This window comes from Puntigrus tetrazona, chromosome 16 (assembly GCF_018831695.1).
Source record: "Puntigrus tetrazona isolate hp1 chromosome 16, ASM1883169v1, whole genome shotgun sequence".
In the NCBI taxonomy this organism is placed as follows: Eukaryota; Metazoa; Chordata; class Actinopteri; order Cypriniformes; family Cyprinidae; genus Puntigrus; species Puntigrus tetrazona.
Window position 1 is genome coordinate 17481299 of NC_056714.1, and position 22919 is coordinate 17504217.

At 37.7% G+C, this 22919-nt stretch overlaps 2 protein-coding genes across 5 annotated transcripts; both read right to left on the bottom strand.

Annotated features, from left to right (window-relative positions):
- Window positions 1-151: 151 nt before the first annotated feature.
- Window positions 152-11878, bottom strand: plin6 (perilipin 6). 3 transcript variants are annotated; one of them, XM_043260174.1, is made up of 9 exons: window positions 11765-11878; window positions 11189-11221; window positions 10597-10634; window positions 10314-10512; window positions 10074-10156; window positions 8365-8602; window positions 7932-8128; window positions 2607-2873; window positions 152-1650 (listed from the first exon to the last, which is right to left on the bottom strand). In XM_043260174.1, exons 3-9 carry the CDS (start codon window positions 10618-10620, stop codon window positions 1198-1200), a joined length of 1461 nt encoding a protein of 486 aa, XP_043116109.1. In that variant the 5' UTR covers window positions 10621-10634; window positions 11189-11221; window positions 11765-11878; the 3' UTR covers window positions 152-1197. The 3 variants fall into 3 exon arrangements, with proteins under 3 accessions (XP_043116109.1, XP_043116111.1, XP_043116110.1); XM_043260176.1 differs by having other exon boundaries at window positions 11193-11221; window positions 11765-11872; XM_043260175.1 differs by lacking the exons at window positions 11189-11221; window positions 11765-11878 and adding an exon at window positions 10735-10800.
- A 1770-nt stretch (window positions 11879-13648) lies between these two features.
- Window positions 13649-22888, bottom strand: syt11b (synaptotagmin XIb). 2 transcript variants are annotated; one of them, XM_043261463.1, is made up of 4 exons: window positions 22686-22888; window positions 17939-18855; window positions 16815-16935; window positions 13649-16400 (listed from the first exon to the last, which is right to left on the bottom strand). In XM_043261463.1, the coding sequence occupies exons 1-4, from the start codon at window positions 22717-22719 to the stop codon at window positions 16090-16092; spliced, it is 1383 nt and encodes a 460-aa protein (XP_043117398.1). In that variant the 5' UTR covers window positions 22720-22888; the 3' UTR covers window positions 13649-16089. The 2 variants fall into 2 exon arrangements, with proteins under 2 accessions (XP_043117398.1, XP_043117399.1); XM_043261464.1 differs by lacking the exon at window positions 22686-22888 and adding an exon at window positions 18948-19075.
- Between the last annotated feature and the right edge of the window lie 31 nt (window positions 22889-22919).

The following is a 22919-nucleotide window of genomic DNA, read 5'->3' on the forward strand; positions in this document are numbered from 1 at the left end:
TTGGGAACAATAGTATATTTTCTTATGCTTACCTAATTATTTAATCAATAATACAGTAAAGCAGTAATATATTGCAATGATTATAATTTAACCATTATTACACAATTCATTCTATGCTAAAGCAGCACTCAAAACAACAATCAGATTTTATAAAATGTTTTATTACATTTAAAGTCAATATTACATTTGTTAAAGGAAAAAAAAATGCACTACAAGATAAAGGTTGTTAGGACTTTAGCTATAAATGTCCACCAAGTCATTAAACACCATTTAGTGACATTACATTGCTGTCTATGTGTTTACCTGCTGACAAAAACAGCTAAAACCAGCCTAGACTGGTTGGCTGGACTTAGCTGATTTAGACTGGAAGTAGCTGGTTTTAGCTGGTCAATCTAGCTGGTTTCCCAGTCTAAATCATCTAAAATAATGGGTAGGCCAGCTTAAACCAGCTGAGACCAGTTTTAGCTGGTTTGTTCAGCAGGGACACACTTTTCTTAATGTTACTTGCAATTACACATCCTTGATCTTAAAGCATAAAACGCCCCATTATTAATCAAAGTATTATTAACAGTTTCTTATTCTCTCCTCTGGACTGAACATACATGACCTTGAAACAAATTTCCACCTGTGCAGAATCCTTGCCTCATCTTGATTCATCAGTGCACTAATCTAATTAGCAGTCTTTCATTAACAGTCTGTAGATTAAAACGTATAATGCTTATAATATATAAGAACTAAGAAAGCTGAGGAATACAGATAGCTTTATCTGGTCTAAACAAAATGCGTTACATGCTAACAATTACATGCTAAATTGCGTTACATGCGAACATAAAACAATTTGCTGAGTTGTTTCTTTGTCCAAACATCTAGAAACAAGCATTCAAAGCTAAAACCGCCTACCCAAATAGCACTTCATAGTGCAAATCCATACTGTTTTGATTTAATTCTAAGTGCATTTATGTCAGCTTAATCCATGTGCACATTCTGAATGCTAGGCTAATGTTCTAGTTTGATATTTAGTCACTTCTCTGTCTCTACCAACCAGATTCGTTTTTGTAGGTCTACCAGAGAAGCCTCTGCATGGATTGTGGTTTGAAGGTATGTTTGCTGTACTATCCATAGCAGCCTGTGAGCTGCAGCGATCAGTGTTTGAATGCTCTGATTACACTTAAATCTTATGTTTGAGAAGAGTGGAACTTAATATTCAGTGGTTTCCACCACAGGTATGACCTGATCTTCAGATGAAGAGCCAGAGCTCAGAAACTCAAATGCCCGTTGGCTCTGTGTAACTAACTGCATAATGGGAGCCAACAGGACCTCGGTGGCCGAGGAGCGGCGGCGGATCATATCGGTGGTGGACAAAGCAAGTGTGTCAAGTTCTGGAGGGCCTGAGTGCGGGGAATCTAGCTTCAAACTGCCTTTGCGGCCATTCGCCGGGACTGGGGTTGGAGTTGGAGAGAGAACTGGGCTCGATGGAAGCCCGCTGGCAGACTCGCGACGGGAACGGGCGTAAAGGCTTCTGCGGCGACGTGGGCGGCTGTCCATGGCCTTAAGGAAGAGGTTGTTCGCGGATGCACGGCGGGAGGGACTCTCAGAAGGTTCCTCTGGAATTGGATTGCTTGGTGCGTCGAGATCAGAAACTTGTTTTACCTGAGAGATGAAAGAGGAGCAGTTGTTGTTTTAAATTTAATGCAGCAATTTAATTCAAACCAGGCTCAGCACGAAAATATGGCTGGTCCGACATTTCAGATATATATATATATATCATTATTTCTTGTATATTTATTTATTTATTTCAAACCAGGGATTCGGAGCATGTATTAAACTGCCAAATAATGTGATTTTATTAAACAAGACTTTGTTACTTAATGACTAAAAAGCAAAGCAACTGGTTTACCTGATTCAAAGCTTTCGAAAAGCTTTGCTTATCACTAGTAACACCTAACCGAAATGAACTGTTCAAGCACAAGAAAACACTCTCATTTGCAACAGACAAAACTTTTTTTCACTGAAATAAAAATGGACTATTGCCCAACATTCAGTTTTGCCCCCCAACCCCCAGACCAGAGTTGTAATTCTTTATGCTTTTTTTTTTTTTTAAAAAATGCATTTCGCTAATCTCTGAAAATAGAACTGTTTACAGACTAAAAGCTAAAATGTTGCTCATTCTAAAATCAAAGAGATGTGTTTTAGACTACAACACTTATATGAGATTGAAGTGTAATTATGTACAGTGGCCTGAAAACATTATGTACCTTGTATAAAATTAGCTACTGTTCTAAAAGAAAAAATGAAAAACCCAAACACAATTCCCATTACTGAAAAGAAACACGGTAACACAGAGAGAAAATAAAGCCATGTGATTAATGCAACACACTTTGCTCATTTAGTTTTTAGGGAAACATAGAGTGATATATTTAGCTTTGTTCATCTTATCAACTCTTAACAGAAAATTATGTTCAGACTGATACATAACGATTTTAGAGTGTTCTTCATCTCTAGAACATGTACTTGTATGTCTTGTTAATAATATTTCTGCATTAGAACAGGTTCCAGAGTGTGGTGCTTGTCTGTGTCTGTGTGTGTGTGTGTGCGTGTGTTCTCACCAGGTCATAGAGGGGGGTGGTGTTGATGAGCAGCTGTATGAGAATCTGTCCCAGTTCCAGTAGGTCGTTCATGATAGTGCGTGCCTGGGTAGGCAGAGTCAATATCTGCTCTACAGGGGGCAAAACCTTCAGTGCCTGAATACCTGATGCGAGCTGGGCCACGAGTAGAGACCGCAGCTCTTCTACGCGATGCACCCGAGTCGTGTAAAATGACAGAAGCAGCTGCAGCAGGGACTCCACCACCGCCATCAACCGCGTTAGACCCACCTGAGCATGACAAATGACAGACAATATCCAGTCAGGAAATGACTGACAATGGCAGACATGAAAATGACACCATTAGGCAGTAAAAAAGAGAATGTGACAATATGCGGAACTTTAATTAAGTCACGTTTTTATAGCTGAACCAAGTGGCCTGGAAATGGGGAATAACAGTGAGATCAAGTGGCAGTAATGACTCTATTCACATACCCGCAGGAACGTGAATGGGTTTTTTGGGGGGACACGCTCTCTGCTCTGTGCAGATACAGAAACAAACAGCAGAAAGTGCAATTGCACTGAAAACTGCCATTGTCAGCTGCAGTTGGGGTCAATTAAAACTCTCATTATCAAACTAACAAGAGACAGTACTGCATACTTTTAGTCCTGGTATCCTAAATAATGCAATCTCTCTTCTGCTTGCCATGTTCTGCTTTGTCCATTTTGTCTCATTTCAGTTGGCCTTATTTAACTCTTCCCATGGTCAAGAACCAGATTTACTTAGTGAATTTTCTATATTAAAAGAAATAAAATTATTATTATAGTTTAGCTTTTATTTTTCATTCATGAAAAAAAGAAGAACGGAATGCTTACTGAAACAAAATGAAAAACGAGTCATAAGTAAATGAAGTGTCAAGTAAATCAGTTGGCAGAAAAAAATTATAAATTTATTAAAATAAACGATTAAAATGTACTATTATAATAACAAGTTTCTTTTTTCTTTTGTTTTATACAGCTTGATTAAACCTTGACCAGCAATTGACAAAACTGACAAATACTTTTTCTGGAGACTATTATTAGATTTGTTGGCACACTCATTTTAAAAAGGATAATTCAACTTTCGAGTTTAGTAAACGGTTGAGTAAATAATTCAGTGACTCACTAATTCAAATACTCACTTGTTGCCACATATTTATCTGTTTCCATCTTAACTTATGTCGACAACTGGATATCTTTTAAACTGTTTGCAAATAAACTGTTTGCATTTCAATCCAACATTCAAAAAGAACAAGTTGATTTAAAGACTGAAATTCATTGGATGCCTGCTTTGATTCTTTAGGATGAAAGTCTATAACACACTTTGACAAGTGTGTTTTGACAAAGCTGTCCATGTTGCTTCAAATGCTAATGAGCTCGGCTGGCCCCAACCCTCTCTTCTGTGGAGAGACAAGCAGAGTGTAAACTTCAGCACAAAACCTGCTAACATTAACAGAAAAAGGCGTTTCGCAAAGATTTGTTTAAAAAACTTAAACTCACTTCATCTCTAGATGAAGCTGGATCGCAAATGATTCATGTGAACATTGACACATTTAGGTAAATAGGGACCTGGGCATGCCATTTAAAAACTTAAATATTATTTATCCCTTCTGCGTCTTCAGTGGCTCAGATGTCAGGAGTAAATGACGACTGGCCTTGTCAATCAACTATTGAGGAGGGGCTTGTGCAGAACTACATCATTCTGCCAGGAATCTCAGAACAGCTTGAATAGGGATTTTAAAAAAAAAAACCACTTGGTGGATTTTTATCAGTATAGGATGGATGTGTACACATACTTCCAACACACATTTATGTTTGAATGACTTGTAAAATGAATTCTGCATCCAATGACCCCTTTAATAAAACTGGGGAACTGTACTGAAGTCTGGTTTATGGTCCACACCACAAGCAGCCAACCTCTCACGTGGAGCTTCATCTGCCACCAGACAACGTGAGCGTGAGTACACAGAGCAATAGAACAGGGCCAGTCTGGCAGACACAGGCACAAACAATCCCTATTTGGAAGTAGGACCCTCCTACTATTGTTGGTTCATTTAGGTGAATGGGAAAGTGGGTCAGCCAAATTTGAAGGTCTCCAATGTGTTCTCAATTCTCATTGTCATCGGCCCCCACCTCGCCACCGGTCCACTGCACAGCCCGTGACCAACACGTGAATTACTGTAGGGCATTATGCTGCCAAGTCTCACCGTTGTATGTGTCTCTGACAGCTCAGCAACACTCTTGGCAGAACACAATCTGTCACTCACATTTCTGCACTCCATGCCCACTGGGGTGTCTTTAGAGTTTGTTAATTAAGACTCTTTTGAACACAGTGCGCTGGGGCTTTCAGGTTTTCAGCCCCAATTACTCTCCACCCTACTGCTGGGAAAGCATTAAACAAGCCCATTCAGACAATAGTCCACCTTGGCCCTTTGATCCTCAGCACACAAACTTGTCTATCCATACAAAACAGAGAGATCTGTATGGGTAGACAAGTCTGAGCCTGCCTGTCTGATAGAGGCCATGTGTCTAACAGGTCAGTTGAGGTAGGGTCTATCTGGACACGAGAACATTTTCCCATCGGTCTAACCATGCAGAACTGAGGGGTACTCTCTGCTTCATTAATGGTATTGGATAGATTCTTGGGCACATTGCTAAAAGGGAAAAATGATAATGTTGTGTAACGATTATTGGTAACACTTTAGTATAAGGACCAATTCTCACTGTTCACTGTTTTTTAGTACTTATAAAGCACTTCATGACCATGAACAGATGTATAAAGTTCTGCATGACCATATTCTACATCCCTAATCCTACATAATACCTAAACATAACTATTACTTTTTTAAAAAGCAGAAAATTAGGAGTTTATGAAGGCAAAAGTCATCGCTTATAGTTTGCTTATAGTGAGAACTGAACCTTAAAATAAAGAGTGACCTGATTACTCTAGAGTTAATAACTGAGGATATATACCTTGGTTCTATCTATCTATCTATCTATCTATCTATCTATCTATCTGTCTGTCTGTCTGTCTGTCTGTCTTCTTAAATTCCTTTCAAGTAATGCTTTTGTATAGAATATAAGTATATATAATAAATTGAAACATATTCCCGTGATGGAAAAGCTAAACTATTAGTAACTATTACATTCTTCAGTGTCTTTTGATCCTTCTCCTAACATGACGCGTTGGTATACAAGAAATATGTTGTATTATTAACAAAGTTGAAAATAGCTGTGCTACTTTATCGTTTTGTGTATATGTATATGTTGCCATATATAAATGCTGGCAAACAGTACAGTTATCTAAAGGTAGAGGGCTTGATTCTCCTGAAAGCATGTTTTTTTCTCAAATATTTTTTTTAATCCTGTAACTGAGTGTGTTATCTGCGTGTGCGGGTGGGTTAGTGGGTGTTTAAGTCTCATGCAGCGAATGGCACGTAGCACCAGATCCCTCTGGGCGTCAAGCTCAATCATGACCATCTTCTCTCTAAACAAGCAGTCTGATGTCTTGATTTCAGCTTTGATTTCTGAGAAACAAAATGTTGCTTTCCTTATACGCAAACAGAAATGTTTCATTATTTATTGTTATTGCCATTTTGAGTCACTAAATGATTAATATGCTACACTATCAGATGCTAAAGTCTCTGTATAGCTTGAGCGTTAAATTTACAAATGAGTGACTGTTACAAAATCAGAGGAGATAAACATACCCCATTTCTAAGTGACTAGAAACATAAATGTAAATAATATTGTATGAATAAATTCTGTTATTAATTAAGCGTGTTATCATTTGGCATGGTACGGATTAGTGTGAAAAAGGTCATATTATGTTTTCAGCTCGGTAATACAGCTTGAACTATTCTCTCCCCTTCCCCATGTCCTTATTTGCCAGAATGTGTCTCAGGGGTCTTGATCTGGAACAAGTAATTGCTGTGATTTTATTCTGTGTGGGTGAGTCTGCAGACAGGAAACCCTGAGGGTGGCAGGGCCCAGTGAATGACTGCAGCATGGTACTGCAGCACGTAGACTGCCTATTTTAAACTTCAGACTCAAATAAGAGGGGTTTAAGCTGTGGTTCGAGGAGACACTCCTTGCAGATATCATCTTGTCAGTGTCTCACTTAGACATTATTTAGAAACTATATTTATTTTGTGATTTAATCTTGACACACCGCTCTCTATTACTAACTTGTGAATCACATCCTTGTTATCCTGGGTCTCCTTCGGTTTTTTTTTCAGTATTATTGTTATTGTTTTTATATTGTTTTTATTTTATAGTTTACATAAATATTACAGTGCTATTTTTTTATTAATTTTAAATGAAAGTTTTAGTAATTTAGTTATGTTTTTCAATATAAATAGTTTTATTATTTTTTTATTTCAGTTTTAGTTACTTTAATACGGCAAGTTAAACGAAACTTTATTTTAATCCAGTTAATATTTATTTTATTTAAGTTTTAGTTAACTATAATAAACCTTATCAACAGTGCATACACGTGTGTGCATGATGAGTGCATAAGAAAAGTTTCATGCAAGTGTGGTATCTAGCAACTTGTACTCTATTCAGGAATGTGTGTAAATATAAGGAAATGTACTCGTAGGAACGCATAAACTACATAGTTAAAAAAAAATCTGTCAGAAAGGGTGAGAGGATCTGCTCGGTCTCTAAGAGGACTTTCTGGCTCTCTCTCCCTGTTGACAGCCCATAGTATTTCCATCTGGAACACAAACATCTAATAAGGCAACTGCAAGTTTGTATACATATAATATTGTAGTAGTTACACAGAATGTTACAAGTTTTAGCATTTTGTGGTTTCATATTTGGAAAGAATCTTAAAAATAGCACCCTGTATGGATCTACGACTAGTTGGCAGTTAACTTAACTTTAAGAAGATATTTTAGATAATTTTTAAAGAAGAGTCTTATCAAGAATTTGAATTCTTCTTTTTTGGAATACAAAATAATCTTAACTATTTCTTTAGGTAAATAATAATAAGAAAATGGCTTTCTTCTTAAGGATGTGAATCCAGCCCCTGGTCTCTTTTTAAGGTACCATATCTTTTTTTCTCTCTCTCTCTACCTGTTGGAAAGTCAAATAAATTCATTTATAGGCTATTTTAAAAAAATTAAACTATAATATATAAACACTCAATTTTGTTCCCCATTTACCAGTAATAATGTTTCAGTACATCACATACTTTAGTGTTTGTGCCACACTCAAAAGTCACTTTAAATTTATGAACATTAGGCCGAGCACTCGGTAAAGATATGGTGAAAGATTTAGCGATTTGTTTTTGTACACAGGGCCTACCGTTTCGGCAGCTGCCCCTAGCATCTGCAAAACGCCGTCTAGTCTTTCTCTCAGCATCATCAATCTGTGGTACAGCTGAAGGTACAGGCACAACAACAGGCTACGGATACGAGTCCACATTCGAGGCTCTTCCTCTTCATCATCATCATCCTCGTCTTCATCTTCGTAGCTCTGCACTCTTCTCTCCCACTCACAACCTGCAGGACGAGAAAGTGCAAAGTGTTTGTGATTTCAAAACTTTATTCGGAATTCAACTGAAAGAAAATTCGTTTTATGCTTTCTCTGTACACTCTGGCTCTGATAGCGAGATGGTGCCAAACGACTAGAAGAGCATTCGCGCCCCCTTGTGGTTACATCTTGCTTTTTTTACATGGTTATTTCATGAAAATGTCAGACTAAAACATGTCTCCCTGTCCGAGCCACGCTTTCTTACGCAGCGTGGGTGGCAGAGGCAGATAGTAGGCCACCGCCGCCTCCGACTGAGTGATGAGCTCATCCAGACCCGCGGTGATCACTCGCCCGGGAGCCGAGTCCTGAGCCTCCGCCACGAGGCGCCAGCTCAGGCGCAGCAGCTTGTCCCATCTGTCCACGGCTCTGTCCAGCTCGTCGTTCACTCGAGTCTGCGCGTCGTCCAGCCTCAGGAAGAAAGCGTCCTTCAGATTAGCAACCACCTGCGGGAATCAAGAGAGGTTATACGGACGGCTGCCAAAGAAACAATGAGATTTTAGACGTTCGTTTGACCACGCGCAAAAAAATGCACGTACAACATAAAGTGACTTTGGTCTAATTCCTCTCAATAGACCAAGTAGAAAGTAACAGTAAACGTTTTGGTCATGCGCATACGCTGTCTCGGTAACCGAAAAAAAAAGTTGTTATGCCCAGCAGGAACGTTTTTCATTCAGAAACGCAAACAGCACTGACGAAAACAAGTAGGCATATAAAACGATCTCTCTTAATACCCGCCAAAAGCGGATCGCTAACCAACAAAATGATATGGTGCTGCCATGTGATGTGTTACTGTATATCATGTGACAGTATCAAATCAAGTTTTGACAGGTATTATGAAAGCTAATAATCTACTGTAACATTTAGTTTAAAACAGCTTTAATCAAAGAAAGTTCTGAAACTAAAAGACAGGCATGGATGCAGGACATGAATTTGGAGATCTCACAGGACGACTGGGATACGGTTTGCCTAAATTCACAAACAAAAACATTGAACACGAGATTGAGACTCTTACAGTACAATTGGGTAATGAGAACTTATATAACCCCTGTAAAATTAAATAAATTTAACCCTAATATCCCAGATCTCTGTTTTAAATGCAATAAATATCCTGGTACATTTTTTCACTGTGTATGGGAATGTGAGGAGGTACAGAAGTTTTGGGTTGGGGTAACTCAATATATTTCTCAATTTACTTCCTCTAAAATCCCTTTATGTCCTTTACTATGTATATTAAATCTGTATGAAGATACCTGCTCCTTGTCACTAAAAGAGCAAAGACTTGTTGATATGTGTTTACTACAGGCCAGACGCTCTATTGCCTTATTATGGAAAAACACCAATTGCCCTTCTCTTGGTCTATGGCTGAAAAATGTAATTTCTTGTCTAGCTCTGGAGAAACTTACCTATATAATAAGGAAGAAATTGTCTGAATTTTCTGCTATCTGGGAGGTATTTTTGTTTTTTATTAAAAATGGAAATATTGAAGAAGCATTAGATATGTGAAGTTTTGGACTGTATATATGTGTTTATTAATATTTATTTATTATTATTTTTTAATTAATTTTTTTTTTTGTCGTTGTTAATTTGTTTGTTTTGTTTTTGTTTAATTGTATTTCCTGCCCGGGTTAAACTCTGAAAAAGTCAATAAAAGATGTTATACAAAAACAGCTTTAATCACTATATTTAAATGGCAGCTTTAATATACTAGTTGAGTGTCACAACAAGCCAAGATGTATAACCACAAATGGGATATATATATATATATATATATATATATATATATATATATATATATATATATATATATATATATATATATATATATATATATATATATATATATATATATATATATATAACAGCCAAGAAATGCAATTCACAGACATTACTCAGGTTCCACTCTCACACACGCACCTCATCTGTGGGCTGTTGGAGAATTGGAAAAAGCTTCTCCAGCTGTTCCAAACCCCCTAGTGCAAAACTGTTCACTGCCTCGACTGCAAACACAGGCATACAATGAAGTTGCCGTTATCATGAGCACATTCTTAAATCTGTTTCTTTTGTCCAAGGTTATTTTGACGATTTGATTTAAATTAGAAATGTGAACATTTTTATGTTCATTCTTAGAGGTAAAGTACCATGTGAGCAACTTACTTTCTGGTTCTAGGTTCTTTAGCAGAGGTGCTGCTTGTTTCAGGGCTGCTGTGGATGCACTCCGGATGCCCAGCTCTGCTACGCCTCCCACAAACCCGAGCAGCGGGTAACGACCTTTCACACCCGTGTAGATGGAAGAGGCCTGCTGCAGCGCCGAGCTGATGAGCGGCAGCTCTGCCACACGCTTTAGCACATTCCCCTGCACAGGGAAGTCAGTGTCTTATTAAACATGGTAATGCTGCAATAGATGAACAGTGTAGAATGACTCTTTATGAAAACTCACCTCACTGTTTTCTATTCTAGACATGTCTGCTTTGCTCTCTGGAAACAACATAAAATATTCAAGTATGAATATGAACACGTTTCTGTTGTTATTTTTTGAATGCTTCTGACAAAACCATTTAATTTCATCTGTCAATACCGTTCTGTATTCAATATTCGACCTGCCCGTGCCAAGTCAGCTGACGTCAATAACGGACAATAACAGCCTATGTTAGAAATCCTTGCTGTTGAAATATCATTAAGCTTTTAAACCACACAGGCCAAAATGATCTAGCATTCAAACAGTAAAATAGTCTTTCACGAAGGCTTGAAAATTACTCTGATCAAATACCTTGACTTTGAGACAAACTTAAAAAGAGTAATGCACAAAAGTCCAGAAATATCATACAAGCTAGTGGCCCAAGACCTCCAACCGAAAGCTATAAATCCATTCAAAAACAGGCATTTTCTCATATCTTCAGATCAGATGGAATCTCCAGATAAAAAGATTCTTCAGAATGTTATCTCATGGAATAAAATCTAACTGTATCTAATATGATCAAAGCATTTTCACAGGGCTGTTATAATATCAAATTTGTGGCTTCCAGATTCACCTACTGCACAGACGGGGGGCACTCTTACAGATCCTGTAAAAAAAAACAAAAAAACAACTAAAACAATCAGAATAATAATTAAAAAATAAAAGGATAAAAATAACATTCAAGATAAAGAACAGATGTTACACTGGACTTATATAGCTTGTGTGAATTTATAACAGGCCAATAATATTTCTGCTAAAGTCTCCCATGATTCAGGTCGTGTTTGCCTTTTGTTATCTAATAAATAAGATGTATGGGTTACTGATGCTAGTTCGGGACACTAAAGGAAACGTTAGGCACCTGTCTGATCTTATTTTACAGGAAACCAAAATGATCAATCTCTCTCAGACACTCTTTGGTCATCAGCTGTAGTTATAAGGCGATAGATTTACAATGTTGCACGAATTTCATAAAAAAAAAAATGTCCATTTTACAAGACACATTGATTTACTTTCTTTTTTTTACTTAATATTTTCCAATAAACCAGCTTTTAAAGTAGTTGTATGACCACGAATTGTGCATATGCCATGGTTTTGGTTATTACTGAGCAAGCGGAGCGTCAGAAACTGACAAAGCAGCAGCAGTTCTTACCTTTGAGATGAATGAATGAGACCGTTGAGATGGTAAAATGTAGAAATAAAAAATATCTTTACTACAAACCGACTTGATTTGCCCTTTATATTAGGTCTCAGTCCTTGTCGGCTGTGTCTGAAATGAAGGATTTGTTGGATGGTTTTGTCATTTTTCATGGTAGGTGCATGTGATGCCCCTCATTTAGGGTGCGGCCAGTCCCTGTATGCTCAGACGTTTTTAAACCGTTGTTTACTAGTTTGCTGGTTTACCTAACAGTGACAAAGATAGTCTTAAAGGAATAGTTCACCCAAAAATGAAAATAACACCTTATTTTACTCACCCTTCCACCCATCCTAGATGTATATGATTTTCTTCTTTCAGACGAACACAATTTTTTAATAACACAGTTTTAATAATTTATCCTGGCTCTTCCAAGCTTGTTAATGCTGGTGGATAGTGGCCATTATTTTGAAGCTCGGTAAATCAGATATATCTTCAAGTACTGCAATGTAAAACTAACCTATATGCCTTCAGGTGGTTATCACATGTCCTCTGAAGCAGATAGATGGGTTTTTGTAACAAAAATATTTTGTAAAGTATTTTAAGCTGACCTATAACGCAACTTACGTCGAATGTCGAGTCAGAAATCAGCCAAGAAGCCGGAACTCAGTCAATTTTTTTTTTACAAAAACATATCGATAATGTGATAATGCCCCTGAAGGCATATAGGTTAGTTTTACATGTGGATATATCCGATTTACGGATATTCAAAATAATAGCCACTATCCACAGCATTACCAAATTTTAAGAGCCAGGATACTTTTTTTTTGTTCATCTGAAAAAAGAAAGTCATATACACCTGGCTTCGGAGTGTGTAAAATATGGGGTCATTTTCATTTTGGGTGAACTATTCCTTTAAGACTGTGAGATTGGGCCTGATACTCACATATGACATTTCTCAAATACGCTTCGACTTAATTGGATTGCCTCATATAAAAATAGTTTTGGGATTTGCAAGGACATGCATCACGTTTAAACCTGAATTATCTTTATTCTTTAGAATCTGTGAAAGGACAATAAATCAATGCAGATCTTTGTTGTAATCAACCGAGTTGATCTCAAATAATTTAAACTAAATGTAGCTTAAACCTGTGATGAATGAGTCTAGTCATATATGTCTAGTCAGTTTTAATTTTTTTTGTCACAGTTCAAAAGTTTAATGGGTTGTTCAGCTTCCTTTATATCAGCATTCCTGTTCTGTTTCAGAAATTGAACGAAGAAGCATGGTTTAACAGAAGATTGAGGGTTTTTTTTCCAAGAAAATCGGTCTTTCATTAGATGAAGTATATTAAGGTCATCTCATATTGAGTCATAATTGAAACCTTTCACAAGGACTCTTTGGTAAGTCATGTAGTTTCATATCCATTTGCCTCAATTCTCAACTTAAATTACTCAGTAAACCAGAGTTTTTAATGCGTGTAAAGAATCATTTGATAAATAGAGCCTGGGAATTTCCTCAAACTTGCAATGAATCTTCAGGAGCAAAAGAGGACGGCTATTGTGTTTATTTTTTTAGCCAAACATGTCTGATAATATAAGTATCAGATTCGTTTACTATCACTAATTGTATCAGTTACGTAAGGGGCGAGACAAAAAGAAACCTTTAAGTTTGATTAAGTTAGTAATTGCTAAAAAATGTAATAAAAAATTCATTGACGTCACTGCTCAGACCGCAGATATTTGCTTTGGTTTAGCTTTAATACCATTTATTTACTAAGACAATACAATATTGACATATTTTGATTTTCCCAAGATGCTTCATTTTCTATGGCCCATAAGCACATTTTGAAAATTTGCAAATAATGTAGATATTGGAGTCAAAATACACCAGACCAGAGAGGATTCAGTTGTGTATCACGTTTATTTTGCACATTCAGTGGGTGTTAAGAACACTAACATACAGGTGGGTTTGTAACATCAGCAGAGCTCTCACAGCATTTTGCAGTACAGTATATGTCAAATATTCACAAGATTTTTTTTCAGTTTGCACTAATACAACATTTTTCCTGCCAATTAATTTTTGAACACCAAAGTGATTGTGTATAGGTCACATATGATTGTTTTTAAATACTTTTTTAATCTATTGTTGTTGTTTTTTCTCCTGTGTGTTGTTTGTCACATGGAACTGAATCTTTTAACATCTTTCCGTTTTGTCATACCAGTGATCCAACACAAAAAAGTATTTTCTACGAAGGACATTACTGGGTGGATAGGGTGCGCTTTTATACAGAAGTGGCTTAAGCACGTAAGAAGCTTGAATGGAAAGAAGCGTTTTTTTCCCATTCAGATTTACAATTTAGAATCTTAACATATCTATGACAAACAAACCATGTACCATAAAACCAGCTGACCGCTTGAAGATGATTGACCAGGACTGTTTGGATGTATGTTTAGGAATGTATGTGGAATTGTGTGTCTCCCAGATCAGTTTTTATGCTTGCTCTGCTGGATCTCCTGAATATTTCCTGCTTGGGATGAAAAGTTTGAATAATGTAAAGGTTTTGGTTTCAATTGTATTTATTAATATTTATGAAATACTAATAACAAAGCACACTGCAGCAATGCAATATAAGAACTATTTTTGGTGAACATTTCTAAAAACAAAAAATCGAAGGAATTAAAGTTAAAGTATCCCCATGGAACCACCGATGCCAATAAAGAACCTTTATTTTTAAGAGTGTGTGCTGTAGTTGTGTTGTGTATTTACTTTTTTGGGGGTGTTACACTACACTGCATGTTTTAGATTCATTAAAAATATTGGACTGTTTGGTTAAAATTCATACTACACCGGCCATTTATTGTGTAACTGGAGTACACTAGGCTCACTATATGATTCATTTTGTAAATTCTGCTGAGTATATTGTGTATGAATTGTAAAAACAAGGAAACTGTCAGAATATTTTAATACAATGTTAACAAAAAATAATCGTTAATGAAGAAAAATGCCATTTGTTTCCAATTTTTTCCTACTAATCTTTGATTCCCAATCTTAATGATAATGCAACATGAAACACAGTACGATCTATGCCAGATTCACAACTCAGACTTAACAGCGAGGAGCACCAATCAGAAATAAAGGCCCAGGTTTCGGCAGGCACACTGGCAAACCATGACTTTACAGCTCATCACAAAGGAGAGATGTGAAGGAGGTATGCTAGAAGAACAGACTGTTATTGATACAATTACATGAACATCTTACCCCTTGACTTTATGAACTACAAATGATAAAACGCTACATATCCTTTCCCCCGTAATATACCAGAGCTTTCCAGCTCTAAACTACGCACATACCTCTTTTTCTATCTCTATATCACACAGGATTTAAAACAAAAATGAATCCAATCCACCTTGAAAAAGCCATCTGATGACATCTACAAATCTACGAAAAACAGTGAGCCACTGTTTTATGTGAAGTGAAGCTCTGGTGTATAAAATTCAACCAGACAGTGACATTCAGAGTGCGTTTGTAGCATAGCAGTGCAGATTAAGTTTTTCAGGGCCGGATTTATTCAAAGTGCATGATGAAATCAGCGCACAAGCAATAAATCGGGCCCAGAGTGCTGCCTAATAGAGATATTGTTGTACAATCACATGACTCAACTTGCAGCTGTGGAGAATGTGACACAGCAGGAATCTCCAAAACATCTCCAACCAAAGCATGACAGAACAATTTATACTTCTGCGTACTGTAGATCATACAGCCTCTGTATCACTTCAGTGCAGTTCTCACACAGTGGAGAATCAGTGCATTTCAGTAGATGCTTATCACAAGCTCCTTCCACAACCTTCTGGAGCTCAAATGCCGCAAAAAAAAAAGAGCCTGTTTAATGTGCGCCAGCATCACAAATCCACACAGTGTCCTGTTGAAGTGAAATATGGAGCTTCAAGACATGCTTTATGTTTTAGGACAATTATAGAATCTCAAACCTCGTAAATTCCTAACAGTCAATAGGTTTTTTTTGTTATTTTGGTCTCGTTTATTATTTCTCATTGTATGTTTGTGATCAGGCGTATGTGTGAATGTGTGAGCAAATGAGTGAGAAAGTAAATATGTACTTTAAAAAGATTCATTTCCGAGGCCTCATCATCACCTTAGCAATGAAGTAAAAGTTGGCTTAAGTCCTTTTTTTTGAGTCCTCCTGATAATCAGTTACCTTCCATGTAGTGACGGTAACAAAAAGGCATCTTTTCCCAGAACTCTCTCTCTCTCTCTTTCTCGTTATTGAATGTTTCCTATGTGCCTGTGTTTGAGCGTGTGTGCAGAGAGAGATTGTGGTGGGGCTCTAATATTCATTGAGCGTATGCCACTTTGAGATTTGGCGCCGTGGGTTTTGGCAGACCTCCTGCCAGTGGGCGGCCCCTGAGGGGCAGGCGCTGTTTGCGCCGAGTACCAGGCGTCCCAAGGCCTGGTTTTTAGTAGTGCGGTCAAAGTCCATGACCAGGAACTCAATAGAGATATCTGGCAACAACTCAGCTGGCACGTCATAGATGAAGGATTCGTTAAAGACTGGATTGAGCGTGCATTTCTTCACATGTGTTTTCTTCTTGGCAATACGCTTGTGGCCATAGAATACATTCAACTTCACATATGGATCTGGGACAAAATGAGACAAAATAATTAGATTAGACATTTAGGTAAGATCTAAAAATTATTATTATTATATATATATATATAATTGTACATTAATATATTATAATTTAAAAATAAGGTAATTGTTAAACTGTGTATTTGACTGTCAAAAGTTTCTTTTTTATATTAGTAAATAATTTTTATATCAGTTTTTAATCAGCAATTTAATAAAAATTGACATTCATGGTATAACATATATGTTACCCAATTAAAAAAATGCTGTTACTTTGAACTTTCTATTCCTCAAAAATTGATTACACTTACATAAAATAGTAATAGCATAAATTTCATAAAATTACTGATTCATTTATTTTTAGGGACTTAAAAACACTGACCCATGATGAACATTATAAAAAATCCTCTTTAATGTACACTTACTTCCAGATAGGCCGGTGATGTCCAATTTTGGAAGGTGCTTTGCTTTTAACACCACCACGCTCAGTCTGTGAGAAACAGGCTGATAGGAAAGAGAGACCAGCAGCTCTCCACGGCTCACGCACTGCAGAAATTCAAATGCACAGACAAATGCACAGAAGTTTAAAAAGACAGCCAGTTAAAGTATTTAAGACAACATAATTATTGAATAATTATAATTATACAGAATAATCAGGTAAGTGATAATGTGATAGCGGCTCTTCAGCAGAACTGATCAGATGCATTAATAAGAAGTTCAAAATGAGTGGGCTGATGACTTGTTAAAAACTTGCTTCCTGTTTATGTTCACAGCTCATTCTTTAGAGCTTGGGTTCTGTGTGGAGGCACGAGGAGGCTTTCATGTACGTGCCAACTGGATTGTCTACGCGTCATCTAAACCCACTCAGTGAGCAGGAGGATAAGCACATTTATCAATGGCTACAAGCTGCAGTAGGAGGATGAGACAGTGATGCACAGTGTTTCCGTGCTGAGCTCACACAAGAGTCAGACTTATAAAAAGAACCCAGATGAATCAGTCACACAATGGCAGTACAAACTGAACGCAGGAAAAAACGGTTACATTTCCTGTTATCATTAAATTGTTATAAATATCTATTTTTGTTGTATATATTGTATACAGTGTTAAAGGTAATGCATTAAAAGTAACGCATGCAATTTTTTTCACATACCTAGCAATGTAACGCATAACTTTTTAATTTACAAGAAAATATCAAAGTTACTTTTCCATATAAATAACTTTGTTTACTGGCAAAAGTGCAATTACGAAACAGCGCAGATGGAATTTCTGAAGGTGATTTATTGACATGCAAATTAAAAACTCTCTTACATATTAACCAACGCATATTAGTGTACTTGAAAATAATCAGAGCCGGTGCTCATTACGTGTGGGAGATCAACTTACGACAAAGGCGCAAATTTGTTTTTAGACACGATTTTTGGGGCGTTAAATAATAGTAGCATTGCATTGTGCTATGAAGTAGTCAAAAACTGAATTTGAATTAGGCACTATAGGATAGACTGAATTTGTGGCTCATATTTATTTTTTCTTGTTTTACGCTGCTTCTCACCTGCATACTCCTCTTTGTGATCTGTTGCGTAATATGGACCCGGCCTGTACTCGGATCCACACCTGCCAGAGGAACCATGGCCTCCCCGATGACATCGTCTCGTGAGAACCGGTCAAAGCTCAGCACCAGGAAGTGCAGAGTGAGATCCGACAAGGAGCTGTACGGCACGCCATAAAATGTGAAGGTCTCATCAAACGCAGGTTCCAGGGTCTTCCTCAGGACCCGAGTCTTAACACGATGTTTCTTCTCGGGGAGAATGGTCATCTTCACGTAGGGGTCTGCGCTGCCCGCGTGACCTTCTACGGCCGGTAACCCCCGAGCCTCCAGGATGGTGACCACCAAGGCCTTCTTGGGGAAGTTATAGTCGACCGCAATGCTGAGATCTCCTCGGCTGGGCTCTTCCGCGGGGGTGAAGGGTGTAGCCGTGCTGGAAGCCGTCGTACTGGAGGTCTGACTGCTGCTGGCAGAGCTGCTGTCCAGGCAGCAGTAATCCGCACGCACAGGAAGTTCCCTCTCCAGTTTGTGAACCTCATGGCCACTTTCTCCGAGCCTCATCTGCATCTGTTTTTCTCCCAGCAGGCCGCTTTCTGCTGCTGAATCCATATCTACCAGCACCACTGGGTGGCCCTTGTTGCTTTGCGCCCCATCGGTGGTCTGGGATCTGGCCTGGCGTGCCACTCGTATGATCCTCTTGCTGCTGGTAAGCGTTTCAGGGTAGATGCTGATTCCTTTCAGCATGTGAATAAACCTGTATGGTGGGTCTGTGAGTGGATCACTATGTTCCGATTGGATTCCATGAAGCTTGTAGTTCGTCCTATTGTAATGTTTCTGACAGCAAGTCCAAACAAAGATCAATGCAATGACTACAACGACCAACACACCGGCACCGATAAACCCCGCCAGCACTGGGGACATATCTAAAAGAGAAAAACAGAGACAGAAGATTAAACTGAGTGATGAACAACTCACAAGTCACATCCATCTGCATTCACCGTCAGCATATTCATACCTGAAGATGTTCACTTAAATCGGTAGGAATAAATAATTCTTTCTTGCTCGGTACATGCAGACACTGACAAACTCACAGCGGACCCGCTCTATATCTACTTCATGCCCACTCCACCCGCACATGAAGAGGAACACAGTCATCCCACACAGCGACGACTGCATCCGGTCTCACGCTACAGCAACAAAGCTATGAAATATTGATCTGTGTATATCTGTGTTAAAGCTGTGTCAAAGTGTTTGCTACTGTCATTGGGATGTAAATTAAATGTTATGATTACATTACGAATGTTACTTAAAGACGTGTTATTGAAATACATACGCTTTCTCAAATGCTGCAAAGAACAGAATTTGTCTGTTAAAAAAAAAAAATAGATGCCTTTTCTTTTTGCCTTCTTTTTTATTTAAAGAAATAAATACTTCTATTCAGCATGGACTCATTCAAATGGTCAAAAGTGAAACTAATATAAGTAATATAAACATTTATACTGATATAAAAGATCCCTTCTTTACATATAAGTTTATATACATATATATACATATGTATATATATATGTATAATTTCCTTAGGTTTCTAGAAAAATATAAAGCAGTCTACTGGATGCTTGAACTTTTTAATATTTGATAATACGTAATGTTTCTTGAGCACCAAATCAGCATGTTGTAATGATCTCTGAACAGTCACATGACACTTGCTGACTGAAGAAATTGCTGCTGAAATAACCTTTTTAGATTGCATAAATGCTGTTTCGGTGATCATAAGAGACGTCCTTTTACGGACCTAGTCGATAATTCCATTTAAAATATATTATACAAAGCTGAAGGACATACAGTGACATAAATTAAGACTTAACGGAAACACTCTCTGGATATACAGTATGTAAGATGAGCTGCTCAAACATGATTTGCTAAACAATGAATCTTGAAGCTGAACATTTTATGGCGGTTCGAGGTCAAAGCGACCTAACATATGAGATCAGATGTGAGATCAGCAGTTTAATTGGATGCCCGAGTGGATGTTTTGTGATGAACAGAAACGAATAAAATAAAGCCAGAATTAAAATAAAGAATAGCATGATAGAGCTACAGCAAAACTGAACAGCGTGAGACAGACAGAAAAAGATATTTGCCAGCGCTCCACCCAGTCTGTTGTTTTTTTTCTCCATCAGTGTCACCCAACCCCACACAAAGACCCTCACCCCACTTGCTAGATGATGCAAGACTTGGCAGGCCCCGAAAAAAAAAAAACAGCTGCTCCAATTACCTGGAAACATCCCATGGGGCATAGACACGTGAACCGAGAGCACACGCAAACAAAGAGAATAGACACCCACCTCAACGAGACACATACGAGTACCAAAGCCTCTAAACTCTCAATGACATCTCAATGACTGAATACTTGGCGTACTCTGAATTTCTCAGGATATAAATCAAAATATCATCCCTTTAGAGCCCTGACAGGTGAGTCTAGACTGTGGACATGATAGAGTGATCAAATATCAAAAAAACACATATATCTGCCTAGGGTGTTGGTAGCTAAATGATAAAAGAACTCATTGCTATTTAAAACACTGCAGGAAGGAGAAACCTGTGAGGGTTGCTAAAAGAGTCTTATCAATGTTATGGCCTTGAGGAAGGTAATTAGCGGACTGTAATGAAAAGAATCTGTAGATGAGGACAATGAGTTAAATGTGTGCTCTGACTTTCCCATACCATAAAATGCCAATACACGACTGTCTACGGCTGTGTAATCAATTCAAGGCAACCCTGACAGAAATTAGTACCGCCAGTTATTCCAGCACTGTGGTCTCAGTGTGCATACGTCATATCACAATGATGCAGCAAAAACATTTATAAAAACCTTAATCTTGTCCCATTTAATGTTGTGATTATTTATTTTTATTTTTTTACATATTGTGACATACATTCAGGTGAAAGAGATTATTGAAAAGATAAAGATGTAGGGCAGGACTTGGTTCGGTGTTCTGGTTGTTGGTTGCCATGCTTGCTGTCTATTGCAAGAAAGCTGACTAGATGATTGGAGAATCATCGGAGAGAAATCTGTCACGTCACAGGAAGATTGAGTTATGACCAGTTGTCTTAAAAATTAAACATGCGTGGATGAATTGTTTACAATAAGATTATTAATTTGTGTTAAGAAAATAGCCATTTCAGGTTGACCTCGAAATATTAACATTAAATTCTTTGAATTTTCTTTATTTTGAGCTGTCACCCAAAGCATTTTTAATGAATGAAAAATGAATCACAGATTAGCTGGTTGGATTTCAGACAAGATAAGATCATTATCAAAAAAAAAAAAAGAAGGTTTTTACACTCAATAATAAACAAGGACCTATAAAGTAAATCCTACATGACTCTTCACATCATCCAAAGCACACAGTGCCTGCTCTTTGAATACATGAACAGCCCACAGTGAGAGTGGGCAAAGAAGCTGTGTCTGGAGCGTAAGCGTCTCTCGGAGGCTCATGCCAGATGGAGGTGGGCACTATGGTGCCAGCTGGTGCTGGCATCAGACCCGAGGACACTCTCTGTCATGTTATCCCACACCCTCAGACACGACACACTTATGCCTTTACATTAGCCCTAAAAACATTTAGATAATGATAACGATTTTCATATCAGGTTAGTAATTAAAGTGAAACATGTAAAACAGAGAACAGCAATACTCCTTTTTCAGCTTCTATACTAAAGCTGTTCGTAATAAAAAAAAAAATTAATTCCGGCTCAGTAGAGAGGAAATCAGTTTTGTATAATTCTAAAAATAACATGTTTTTACCGATAATTTTGTATTTTGTTGTATAACATTATTTATATAAAAAAACCATAACGCCACTCCCTTCATTACCTCATTACTGTTCCCCAACACTTATACTGTCTGTTTATACTAAGCACCACAGTAAGCTTTCAAATAAGCAAGAAAAGGTTTAAATAAAATATGCCATAACAACTAAAATAATAATAATAATAATAATAATAATAATAATACTGTACTTTTAAAAGTCTTTGTCCTTAATAGTAGTCATGAAAGATGTTTATGTTGAGAAAACTTTCCTAATTTGACATCTGTCAAAGAAAAATTTAGAGCAAGATTTTTTTTATATATATATTTTTTTTTGTCAATAGGCTACAACTGAAATTCTATAGGACATAATGTTTGTAAATGATGACAATTTTTTCATTTTGGGTTAAACTGTTACTATAAGAGGGTTTTAAGCTCAATGCTTTAAACGAGCACGGAGAACCTCACGCATCTGCATAATTGTGCTTTTGGCTCAAACCTTATAGTCACATAGATGGAGCCCTTGTAATAAATTGCCCGTGTGACAACTAGCCCCAGTAGGTTAGCTGGTGGTTTTGAAGACACACGGGTGGAGGCTGTAATCCCAGCGGTGCGTTATTAACAAACAAAGAGCCTTCGGGTCCAGTCCGTAATAGACATCACGTCATTCTCCCATCTCACTGCGCATCGCTCCATTAAAACACTTTTGCAATATGGCGACGTTCACAAACGCTCACAATTTAATCATCCACTACATGCATGAACCGCAGCCTATATTGATGATGTCAGTATAGTCCTGATTTAAGAAGCTCAATAAAAACGGTCCAAAATCTCGAATCATAAACGAGTGCTATCTTAACCATGTCAAATGCATCCATAATGCGTAGCATGCATAGGTTATCTCAGGCGTGTCGGGATGGCTCAGGCCTGCGCTGTACTCACCGTACGCCGCGCGTATGTCAGTGATCTCAGCCATTTTGAGGGTTGGGCGCGCTGCGATCCGGGTAACAGCTGTGGAATGAACAATAAATGTCGACGTCCTTCGTTTAGCTGATATAATGAGGATGATTCATGGCTACATGTCTACGGTACGCGTCGTCCTCGGTCCAGGCCGTTGTTGGATGCTGCGCGCTGAAGGATGCTGAGCGTCGGGATACACTGCGTCAGATTGAGAGT